Source organism: Rhipicephalus sanguineus, chromosome 10 (assembly GCF_013339695.2).
Source record: "Rhipicephalus sanguineus isolate Rsan-2018 chromosome 10, BIME_Rsan_1.4, whole genome shotgun sequence".
Classification (NCBI taxonomy): domain Eukaryota; kingdom Metazoa; phylum Arthropoda; class Arachnida; order Ixodida; family Ixodidae; genus Rhipicephalus; species Rhipicephalus sanguineus.
The window spans coordinates 146,862,627-146,875,458 of NC_051185.1; the positions used below are offsets into that span (position 1 = coordinate 146,862,627).

General features: G+C 47.6%; 1 protein-coding gene across 1 annotated transcript in view; it reads right to left on the reverse strand.

The window, feature by feature from the left end:
- The window catches only part of LOC119406806 (uncharacterized), a 33,996-nt gene extending 21,886 nt beyond the window's left edge, over nt 1-12,110 (reverse strand). Inside the window, exons 1-2 of the mRNA XM_049420217.1 lie at nt 12,074-12,110; nt 1,274-1,400 (exon numbers count right to left, since the gene is read on the reverse strand). Of these exons, the coding sequence (XP_049276174.1) occupies nt 1,274-1,400; nt 12,074-12,110 (164 nt within the window). The remainder of the gene's footprint in view (nt 1-1,273; nt 1,401-12,073) is intronic.
- Between the last annotated feature and the right edge of the window lie 722 nt (nt 12,111-12,832).

Genomic DNA, 12,832 nt, shown 5'->3' on the forward strand with positions numbered 1-12,832 from the left:
GCAGCACTTGGAATCGAACCAAGTACCTACAATATACGAGGCGGACGCTCTTTACCGCTTCACTTCCGCTTTACCGCTTCGCATGATCACTCGGCGGTCATTTGCATGGTGTTGCCCACACCCATTTCAAGCGCACGGCAACTGGTGCTCGGTACCTAGTCATACTCCTAGACATAGAAAGCTGGAAAATGCCGGAGCAAACTGTTTTTGAGTGCGGTTACGAGAAGCAGTTTGTCTTTGACGCTTCCCGATTTACCGCTTAAACACAGACGTCTTTTGCGTCGTGAAAGAATGTGCGCAGACTCGAACTCAGTGCATGCAATTTTTGCCGCCACAACGCTTTCTTCCCCAGCTAACGATATGCGACTGGGAACCCAATTTTTTGTCTATTTGACACGTCACCACTCCAATATATTTGTATGTGATCCTGATGCAATGTTCTTGTTTATGGGCTCATTAATATTTTTTATTTTCATATTTTTATGCGTAAGGCACCGAACTGCCTCTTTTGATCTTATTGTAATAGTTATGTTGCCTCTACAATTACTGTTATATGTAACATTCTAATGTGTTCACGAAATAATGTGTATAAATTATGCCATTTCCTCCTGTACGATATTACGTAGCCATTATGTATGATAATTTATTATTGTGATTTCCTCTTTACCTGATGCCTCTTACGCTGCCTGTAACGACTTCTTTAACATAAACAAATAAAAACTAATTTTTAACGGCATTATATGGAATGAAATGGTTCCCCCTGGAAACCAACAGCTCTCAGTTACAGGCGAATGGGTACCAGTTATGAACCAACTGGTTCCCTGTTACAAGCCAACTGGGTATCATTTGGTTTCAGCCGGAATCTAACTGCAAGTGCGACTGACCAAACCGGAAGCAGTTAGATCCTGAACGCTTTCCATTGTCATGTTTCTCCAGCCGCAGCTCGCAGCAGTATTGGTGTAATTTGAATTACTGATGCGGGCGGTGACGTATCGCATTACACAAGCAGCAAGTTGCGTTTGCGTCCACCTCAGTTTCCCCCTATACATCCAATAATACGAGACTTCAGTAAATAAATACAAAAAAAAAACACGAATAACGCCGCCATGCACACCCCGCTAAAGATGGCTGCCCTTCGAGAAACATTACCGTGTTCTTGTCTCTTTTGTCCTGGCTTTTTTCAGTTTTGCTTTTATTTTAAGGAATACAAATTCTGTTTCACATGCGATAAGGCACACGCTGAAAGCGAGGCCTCCATGATCCATGCACTTACCGACACCGTGTAAGTAGCTCGGGGACGGTGGCCCTGGAGGCATCGTTGACTTGCTGTGCCAGCAGCACGGTCTCGCACTGCTGCGCGCGGCTTGCGCTGCAGTCGGCGAACTGACTGCTGCCAGGCACTGCGTAAGGGAAAGACAGGCTCACTGAGTGGATTTTACTTGAGAACAACGCAGTCAAAGCAAACACAATGAATGCGCAGGACAGAACGCACGTTATCCCAGAAATCGTAACCTTGAAAAATATGCGGCAAGTCCCAGACGAATTATTATCACGACCTGTGTTACTCGCACCATTGGGCTGATTGTGCAGGACGCGGTTAACGAACTTGAGAGCACGAGAAAGCATCGCTACAAGTTTTTGCAACAAGCTGGAAATGTGCACATGTTGTACCTAATCCGCCTCTTTCATATTCCTGTGCTGCCCTCTGTCGTTTTGGTAGGGGTTTGATAGGAGCCGGGAGAACTGGTATTGCCAGAAGCAAAGCCTCCGAAATGAGGACACGTTTCGAGACTTTTCCGCTAGGGGAGAGCGCATGCGCCGGGGCGTCGTGAAAACGGCGGATTCCATTGCCCTGCGGCATTGCGTACACACTGGCAATATTTTAATGATATTGCGCGAGCGTTCACCCCGAGACATGGTAGAGCCTAATATTGGCGAGAAGTAACCAGATTTCCTACATGATGAGCGAGAGCAGAGAGCGCACTCGTGCGCGAGCGCCGTCTGCTACGTGGTTTCCTTAGAGATTCATGCACCCTGTCAGCGCTATCTGCGAGGTCACGTGTTCCGAAAGCCGGTGTGAAGCTGATCGTCGTGTCACTGATTTCGTTGCTTCTCGCCAATATTAGACACTACCGTAATCTGGGTTCGACGCTCGCGCGATTATTAGAAAATAGCGGGGGTGTACGTAGGTATACCAAACGGTCAGATGCCGAAATGACAGATTAAAAGAGCATAACACATCAACAGTATTCGTTTGACATTTAGGTATTCATTATACAAACTGCGGACGCGCGAGATTATTGCAAAGTACTAACATCTTATCCAAATAGCATGCATGATTGGAGGAATCACGGAAGCTGTTAAGCTAAAAATACTGGTTGAATCGTGTGCAAGCATGCCCTTTGTAATGCTATGAGAGAAGAACACCTGCTTTCTACCAGGACCTGTTTTGCATACGCAGTAGGTATAGGGGCATTCGCAGTGTCTTTCTATATCTGTGTATTTTCTGTTTATCCTTGTACATCCGGTATTTATGCTGCAAGGCTGAGAAATAAATGTTGACTTGCGAATGTACCGTAACATCGCTCTATCCCCCGCCCTTCTTTTTTCTGTCGCCCGTGTTTTAATTAAATGAAATGTACATAAGGAGAGGTTTGTGCCGCCAATGTGTGGCGACGGCTACTCCTCACGCATAATAGTTGCCATCGCAAACAAGTAGACAAACACAAAACTACACAAATAAGAACATGGAAGAACACTCACGCACTTAGTCCGATTTCATCAATACAAACAAGTGTCCACTCAAGACAAAAGTTTACAGAAGTCAAATATTCGCCCAAACGAAATGTCCACACATAACGCAAAAGTTCGCCAAGATGTTGCCACAGTAGATCATTAGGCACTTACATATTATATCTTAAGTGCCGCACTCTAACTTCAACAGTTATGCCTGCCGAAACAAGTGTTCTCTGGCGACTAAGCTAAATCAAGTTGCCAAATTATACTTTTTGGCGAATTTCTCTGAATGTATTGAACGACGGAGGACGGAGCACTCGATCACGCTCGAGGGGGTTAACCCTTTGCGGTCCAAAACCTTTACCCACTTTCCGGCTCTAGCGGTCCGAAACTATTTCGCCAGTTTCTGGCGCCGCGAATAAAAACACAAGCTGTGGAAGAGAAACGCACAGGATATTTATTTTTGCTCCTGCATTCTGCAGGCAACTCTTTTAGTGATATTTGGGCAACGTATGATACCGCTCAAAGCATTCCCCTGTGTGCAGGCCAGGGTTATTACTGCAGGTTTCCACCGCCGCCGTCGTCGTCTTCGTCACTCACTTCTGTCGAATCACTGTCATCACTGTCTGGTGGAGGCACGTAATTCTCTTCCTCACTAAAGTCATCCTCGCTTTCGCTAAAAGCACCGCCGTAAAACGCACGCGGTGAAAACGTGGCCATGCTTCTCAGCGAACCGCGCGCGCGAGTGGGTACGCTCTAGGCCCCGTGCTGATCATAGTGCTGCACCCTAGTGTCAAAAAAGTAAAACCTCAACAAACAAAGCTCACTTATTCCTCAAGAGATGGCCCTTCATGTATACAAAAAATGCGCGCGACTCGCGGTGAGAAAACAGCAAAATTTAAACCACGAACACCCTTGTCGGGCGGGGACCGACAGCGGACCGCTACGGCCGTGTTGCGTTGTCGGGCGCTGCCCGACAACGGACCGCAAAGGGTTAAAGACACTTCACTGACAGGACGTGGAACGTGCCTGCTGCCGGTGTTCAAATTGCGAGGTGCGTATAAATAACGCGATGGCCGGTAATCGTGTTTCAGGGGTATTAAATCCTGAAACACCAATCAAAGAAACTTTATTCGCTAGCTGATGTGCTGGGCACCACGTAAAATAAAAGGCTCTCTTTTATCGCAAATAAAGAACAAAGCGACACTTTGTTGTGTCAGGGAAACATTTATTGACAATATTTATGAATGTGTCAATCTTTATTGCAAACCCCACAGGAGTCGCACGGACAATAATAAGCAGAGGGTCGGGAGGTTACAGAACGCAGGCTTAACTTCCAGCAAAGAAAGTACAACAGCCTATACATATAACATTTTTGTTCACGTATGTGTAACTAAAGCAGACCTTAGCCACTTTATTGGCTCCGGCTATTTTCTTGAGGCTGGCTAGTAAACCTATAGTAGCGAATGTCGAGTGATAAGCACTGTGCGCAGAAAAAAGCCGGGTATTACGGACACATAGAATCAAAAAGACATAAATCAAAACGTTACTAGATGAAAAAAAAAGTGCGAAGGAAGCAATATATATCACAAAAAATAATCAAAATGACATGTACGGGTCATCAATTTAGGGGAAGATATTAGGGGCCGAATTCACACAACTTCGGGCTCGTAAGTGCGTATTCCCACTGGTCAGCCGGCTTCACTAATATGTCCCGCTTCGCAATTGGATTATATATCCTCTAACGAAAAATGTTTGCTTAAGGACAAAATCACTCATCAGCTGTTGAGAAACCTGGATGCCTCCCAGCGCCCACTCTTGTTGGCTGCATTCAACAGGGCTTTCTCCAGTGCTGTCCTCCCGGAAGAATGGCGTTCCGCGACTGTGATCCCTGTCCTTAAGCAGTTTTTGTGAATATGAGCCTAGCTTACCAGGAATTATTGAAGTAATGCCACCGCTGTTACAGACCGGAAACAACGGTATACAACTGTGAACAAGAAATAACTCGCATATTAACAGGTACAACATTTCTCGAAATTATTGGTGCCTCAGTGAAAATCTTGCGACCAGAAAGATCTCATTTCTTCATTCGTCTTCTATCATCTTTACAGAAGTTGTATCCAGAGCAGTGTAAAGATTTTGCAAATATTTCTGTGGGTATTGTATTATGGTTCATAATTCTCGTCTCACAACAAAAATATCTATAAATCACAGGCAGACCATAAGTCTCAGACATAACGTGCGACCGGACATGCAGGCCGAGGGAATCCATTTAGACCAGCTCCGCGTATGCGTGAGCTTCGTTCGACACGGCTCAACCCCGCGCAAGGCACGATACATCGTTGATGACGACTAGGAAATGCGGCCGAGCCCTCTGCCTCGGGCAGGCGACTGTATCATGATATGCCTCGCCATAGAACTGGCAAAAAAAAGGAAGGAAAAACATCCACATACGCGTACACGCAAACACTACAGTACGAGCCCGCAGTTAGTGCGCCCGCCCGCAATATTGTTCCACCATGTACACTCGAACGCCGCGCCCTTGCCGGCCAACGCACCTTCTCAATTCGACCATGGCGGCGCCCGTCGCGTTCGACGGCCGCGTGGCTACAGCGCCTTCATCGTGTGCATTGGCGTAGCCGGATGTTTCAATTTTGCGTGCGTATATATACACCCACACATACAAAGGGCACCGACATGCATAAAGGGTGGTCGGACCCCCTCCCCCCTTACCCAGGAAAAAAAATTCTGGCTACGTCCATAATCCTGTGGAGCACTCTGATTGCGGGTTCGCAGCGACAACCCCTCCCCATCCCAGCGGGCCCAGTTCAGGCGACTCCTAAGCGCGAGGTGTAGATAATCAAGAACACACTGCCCCGGTGAATGTAAGTACGCCGCATGCACGTATGCCGCACCACAGTAACTAGGTGCACCACAGATAAAGCGACCAGTCACCTAAGTCAACCAAAACAAAGAAGAAATATTCATTCTAAAAAGACGGGGCGTGCAAACACGGACACAAGAAAGAAGTCAGGACACCACAAACGCCGACTAACAACTTAAGAGACGCACAACGGCGGAAAAGAAAGAAGGCACGAAAAATTATCTCCGCATACCCGTGCAATAGGCGAACCTATCAATCCGGCACGCGTGGGGTTCTACGAGGAAGATAACTGTTAAGGCATTTGATTTCATCTTTATGCAAGTTAATCGACGTTTCCCACTGAAGAGATGCCGTTGTGCGTCTCCTCAGTTGCTAGTCGGCGTTTGTGGTGTCCTGACTTCTTTCTTGTGTCCGTGTTTGCACGCCCCGTCTTTTTAGAATGAATACTAACCAACTAGCTCAGCTCTCTGTTATTCTAAGCATAGAAGAAGGACGCACATTTGGGCAAGTTGGTGTTTGTACATATTGTCAAGGAACAGCGCGGACCGAAACGAAGGACAAAGAAGGATGGAAAGGAAGCATGGAAAGAAAAGGTCTGACAAGTGCGACGACTTGATTGACGGAGGCGCGCGGACGTTTGCTCTGCAAGTTGGTCCGAATGTCCTAAATATTAATTTCCGAGTCGTCAGCGCCGGCAACACTCCGTCGTGCCATGCTTTGTGGTTGGTGTGAAATTCCTAGACTGTGCTGCACGAGGCGTCTACGTACTAACTGTGTTAAAGGGACACTAAAGAGAAACAATGAATCGGTTTAGATCGATAAATTGTGCTCTGAGAACACTAATGTCGTTAATTTGGCCATCATAGGTTTATTAATACAGGAGAAAATCAAGTTCAAAGTTTCATTTTTAAATTTCGCGCCGAAATCTGCCCGAGTGACGTCACGAATTTCAAAGCTTATTTATCGTATTTTGGCACCATTGGCTCTACAAAATTACCCCAAACTTGGTATGTTAAGTCTATGGCCCCCTCAGAGGACAATGCACTTCATTTTTACCGATTAGGAACTACGTAGTCCCTAGCAGGCGCCATCAAAACATGTGACGTCACGGCGAATGTTGCGGGAACTTCAAGGTGGCGTCGCCACCTACATTTTGTTTTTGCGTGTTTTCTCGCTTACTAAGCGTCTTCTCGCAGCAAGCGTGGTGTTTTTGGTATCGTGAAAGAGTACTTTACTAATATGAGTAAAATCGTTTTGCTCTTTAGTGTCCATTTAATGTGTTGGCTACATTCGACGTCATACTTAAACTAAGTGTATATGCAAAGTGTGTGTGTGTTTGTGTGTGTGTGTGCGTGTGTGTGTTTTGTTCTTTTCACATCACCAAGCCCCATGGTCCCTTTGGCACACGACTGCCCTCCAGTGCTCGTCATGGCTCTCTGGCTTCAGCAGTCCTCTCCGGGTTGCCAAAGAAACGTAGACACAAATACACATACGAAGAGACAAACACACGCACATACATTTACTGTGTCTTTTCGAGCAGTCCTTGCACATTGCAACCTGGAAAGCGCAGCTTCTCACAAGAAAAGCGTCAGCTGTTTCAACAAACTCCTTCAATTAATTTTCCTTAATTTTCCTGACAGTTAATCAACCCTTACTTAACTTATGCTCCAATATCATATCCATTCAATGTAACTTCTAACTTGAACCATCGATTTCGCACCAGTTTTATATTTCAGAAGACTTTTTCTCAATATTCGGAAAACCGAACGTGCTCGACCAGAAGTACTTAAAGAGAGCCAAGTGTCACTCGTTGCTCGTACCGACAATAATAATAACAATAATATCCGCTGTAATTCTCTAAGCCATAATGTAAGCCTTTCCTTGGCCCCATCTTCTGGCAGACAGAAGTAGCGCAATACTCGGAGGCGCCATCGGCTCCGCGCTTCGAAGAACGGCCGCCGCCATCCCTTCAACGAGGCCTCTTCGTCCCTGACGACGCCGCAGGCCACGGGACAGGATTTATGTCTCGCGGCGGGCTCGCTTTCCCACCCATCGATCAGTCCTTGGATATAACGCTTGCACAAAGCGACTCTCGCACCATCCAGCAGAAGCCGAAAGGAGGAGAAGGAAAAGGGTGTTGGTCAGCATTCTCGAATGAATCGGTTGCAGGGCAGCCATATCGGATGATACAGGACCTCGCATACATCATCGCCGGTCGCCATATAGTATTCCTGGTCGACGTCTCTTGGCTATAGATATAGCACGCGTGGGATTGCGAAGGGCGCACGCGGCAGCGGCATGCCAGATGCGCGGAAGGGCCACCTTTCGCACGGATGCGCGATCTAGCATGCAGGCTGTCAGCGAAAGCTGAGAAAACAAAAGGACGGTCGCGCAGATTTATAACCCCACGTTTCCGGTGCCGCGCCGCTTCCTGTTTTGTGAACGCTGAAACCACCGGAGTCGTTTTCGGGCGCCGTGACGGTCGAAGCCGACGCCCGCGACGCCCGTATACGCCGCTGCGTCTCCATAGAAGACCTCACCCCATTGGAGGTAATATACAGAAGGGCGCACTCCACGCGATTTCGGGATTATACATGCACTTTTGCCCGCTGTGGGTGCGGAAGGACGCGGCTGTACAGTTACAGAAGCTCAGCCTACATCGCCACCATCTAGAGGCCATTGGTGAGCACGCGCCCTCACATTCCCAGGGTTTGGGGACATCTATATGCGGCGCCATCTCTCGACGGCATCAATGGCATCCTACGATAACTGAATGGGAAAAATGCCAAAACACATCATGTGTGACGGAAAACGCTTGTTACCAAAAGGACTCCCTGTTCTATACAGCTCGCGGGATCGAATCCCGGCCGCGGCGGCTGCATTTTCGATGGAGGCGAAAATGTTTGAGGCCCGTGCTACCTAGATTTAGGTGCACGTTAAAGAACCCCAGGTGGTCAAAATTTCCGGAGCCCTCCACTACGGCGTCTCTCATAATCATATCGTGGTTTTGGGACGTTAAACCCCAGATATTATTATTATTATCTGTTCTATACAGCAGAGACCTACTGGAAAATTCCAGTAAAATTGCAGTGTCGCACTGTTTTTTATTGAAATAGAAAATAAATGAAGGAGTTGTTGTCACCATTGCTTGGTGACGGCTACCCCTTTCCACGTAGTTGTTAGGATAACAAAATAAATAAAAATATATATATATACATATATACAGTCCTACGAGTTCAAGAACTCAGTAGCCATCGCAAATATTAGTGTCTTCAAAAAAACGCTGGAGCACTTTCATTGCTTTATGGTTTATCCTAGTCGGCCATGGGCCTAGTATTTTCGCTAAGGAAAACGTTCGCTCAGAGTCCAGCGTGTGAAGTTCCTCTTCGAGTCGCTGTCTTTGTGTGTCGTGCTTGGGACAGTCGAGCAACAGATGGTGCACATCCTCGTCGTCGTGGCCGCACGAACATGTTGACGATGATGCACGATGAATCCGAAATAAGAAGTGTTTTGTGTAAGCGGTTCCGAGTCTTAGGCGATGAATGAGTGTGTCGATACGTCTTGGGAGTTGAGGGTCTAATTGGCACTCAAGGTTAGGGTCAACAGCGTACAAGATCGATTCCGTTGTGCTGTCTGGGAACCAGGTGGATAAACATAATTCACGTTTTGTTCTTCGTAAAACTCGGTTTATGTCACATTGGGATACAGGAATGAGGCGGGTTTGTGCGTAATGATGAGCTCCTTTCGCCAACTCATCTGCCATTTCATTTCCCTTGATTCCGCAGTGACTGGGAACCCACTGAAATGCCACGTGATGACCTGACTTCGTAGCTTCTACGCTTGTCAAGATCGCTTATACTATACGTATATCTATTTTTTTCTGAAGTGGCATTTTCCACACACGCAAGAGCCGCCAGGGAATCCGTGATTACGACCCACCTTTTGGGCGTCGTTGACAGTTTAATAAAGCCGATGGCTAGCAAAATAGCTACAGGCTCCGATGTTGTTGAAGAGGAAAGATGACCCAGCCGACATGCATATTCCTCATGTAACTCCGGAATGATGAATGCTGATGTCGCAGTCTCTTTGTTGACGGATCCATCAGTGTACACGTGAGTGTAGCCTTGGTAGCTGTCAAACAGGTGATGTGAGGCCAACTGTAGAGCGGCAATGGCTGGTGCGTCATGTTTACTACGAAGTCTTTCTATTTACGTTTCAATAGTTGGTAGCTCTAGCAACCAGGGCGGATAGTTCAAGTCCGGTGGCCAATGTGTCGACGCAGGAAGCCGTGAAATGTACAGTTGGTACACACGATGTATTTGCGTGCCGGGACGGTTCTAAATTTGTGATATGAGTGGATGTGAAGGGTGTTGTGTGACTAGGCGAAAGAGGTGCAGACAGGTCTCCACATTTCGAATCACATTAAAGTTGGGTTCTCGTGCCTCTGCTAATGTCAAGGAACTTGATGTTGCCTGTGGAACCCCCAGACATACGCGCAGGCTTCGTGCTTGTAGCAGTTGAAGTCGCTGTAGAGACGTCTGGGATATGTTATGGAGAACTGGCGCGGAGTAGGCAATCTTCTGTCGGATAAGAGCGCAATGGACGTGGAGTAGTGACGCCGATGTTCCGCCCCATTTTGTCCCTGCCCATAAGAAACACATGACACCGCAGTGTAAAATGCTAAACACCCTGGGAACCCACGCGATTTCTAGTGCGACACTGCAATTTTACCAGAATGCTCCAGTGGGTCTCTGCCCTACAGAACCGGGAGTCCTCTTTGGCAACTACCTGTTTTCGTCAAATATGATTTTTTTTGCCTATTTCCCATTGAGTAACCGCAGGCCCCGCTGTCACGGGCGAGAGATGGCGCTACATGCACATACCCCCCCCCCCCCGTTCAATTCTGGTCATCCGTGCACATACACAAGTCCGGCCATGGCCTCCCTGCAGGCCCGTAGCCAGGGGGCGGGGGCCCTAGGCCCCCCCTCCCCCCCCGGAATTTTTGTGAAGTAGGTGTTTTTACCCGGAATAAATCATGAAAATAGGCGTTTTTCTCAAATAGTCATGGTTTTCAGCAAGTACCCCCCCCCCCCCCCCGAAAAAAATTCCCGGCTACAGGCCTGCCTCCCTGTTACCACCGTGTTCCCTGCTGTCCACTCCGCCGTGATGGCGGCTGCGCTGTTGGTGGCGACGACTCTGGCGAGAGCAACGCAAGCATTTTACTTTTTCTTTTAGTTCATCGCGACTCGCACGAGAGGTGTCTTTGTATAATTTCTCCCTGACTGGTTTGTTTCGTGACCATTAAGTCCTCCTTCCATCGCCGCATTAGAGAGAATGCCTGAGTGGAAGAACTCGTTATCAACCACCGACAGCGCCTGAAACAAGTGCCACAAGGGTTGCTTGTTCCGTTGCCAGTGTTGCTGGTATGCACGCCGATATTGTAGAAGGGCACGAAGGCGCTAACCAGAGCTTCCATATTGCGCCGCTACGCACGGCGTTGTGGGCGTCCGTGCGCAAGCATGAGCTTTGGCCACTGAAAACTTAAATACGTGCATCATACTATTGTGCATCATACTCTTGTCTAAATGCAGTCAAATAAGATGCCGTGCAAGAGGAAGTAAAAAAAAAAGAAAGAAAAGCACCCCAAATTTGAGCTCAAGTCATTGCGCCCATTACGCAAAGCCTTGCGTTTTAAAAAGCTCAACCAGGCGCCGCATTTTTGATTGACTAATTCTGGAGCTATCGCTGTCTACAGGTGTCAACTGTTGTAATAATATCGCAGTCACTTTGTAACAATTAAGGTATGAATTCCGCACGAAAGCAATATCGCTCGGTTTTGATTCCCGCCCATGGCGGCCAAAATTAGGTGGGGGCGAATTGCAAGAAGTCGCGTGTAATTTAGGTGCTTGTTCTAGAACGCCAGCGGTCAAAGTTTTTCCGGGAATACCATGGAGTTCCATGACTACATCGTTGTGTTTTCACGTAAAACCTTAGATTTAAATTTGAAAATCTTGTTACGTACACATGCAGAAGATATAGATAGAGCTAGTCTGTCCCTAGCCTTTCTATGTTTCCACGCTTGTCTTACCCAGTGAAGAAGTTAACAGCAAACTTTAAGCTATTAACAAGTTCCTGATGGGGTCATTCACGCGCTCAGATGTGGTGCCGAGAAATGCGATCGTGTTTCCAATATTTAAGCGACAACGAAACCGCAGCGAGAGATAAACTTCGTTTCCAAGTCGTTAGAACAAGGACGCCGGCCTCGTGTAAGCACTGCGAATACGCCTAGCCATATAAAGCGCTTTACGGCCCAGCGAGCCACAGATTTCATTTGCCCGCCTTATGTTCCACAGCCTTAATCAAGCCTACCCGTTAATGACTCAGCATCCGTCGCGCAATCCTTTCGCCCCAGCCCTTACAAGGTCTAATACTACAATTCTGAGAAATGCTTACTCTGCACAGGCAGCCTCAGAGATTGCCTCTTGTGCATGGTTGCAGTCTAGACTGTCTTCGAGCAACATAATCAACAGCACCGGACGCAATTACTCCGCAGCATTCTCAGAATGAAAAAGAAGGGGAAAAAAAACGAGTTAGGAAGTACTGCGGAATCTTGCTGCTCTTGCGAGAACGAGCACGCGCCGCGTAATGAGGAAGGAATAGCAGGCGCCCTCACGCGCAACGAAGGAGGCAGTAATACGGCGAAGAACAAAAGATGCAAGTGTCGTGGCACCACCGCCGAAATCCACAGAAGCTGAGAAAGGGCACACGAAAAGGAAGAGTCCGGAGAGGACAGCCTTCCCTAGAGGAGCGACGGGCATTCGGGCAATGCGTGTATCCCCTGCTGGTCTCGGAGAGTGAGTTATGGCTGCCGCGTTCGCACTTCTAAGAAGCCTATTTCTATATTCTTTTTTTGTTTCATAGGCTTAGTATTCTTATTGTTTTTGACCAATATCTCACTCGCTGTTCTTTGTTTCATGCGGGGCAAAAGGGACCCTGAAGGATGGAAAACAAAGGGGAGAACTATAGGGAAGAGAAAGGAGCATGGAGATAAAGAAAGCACTGCGTTGCTCGGAAGGCAGTAAAAAAACGAAGGGTAGCAAATCGCTGAACGGGGCGACGTCGCAGCCTGCGGCTGACCATCCCGCAAGAGAGCTCGAAGCTGTTGTATCTGACAGTTGGGTGAGTTTTAGCGCTCCCTTCGATCCACCCCCT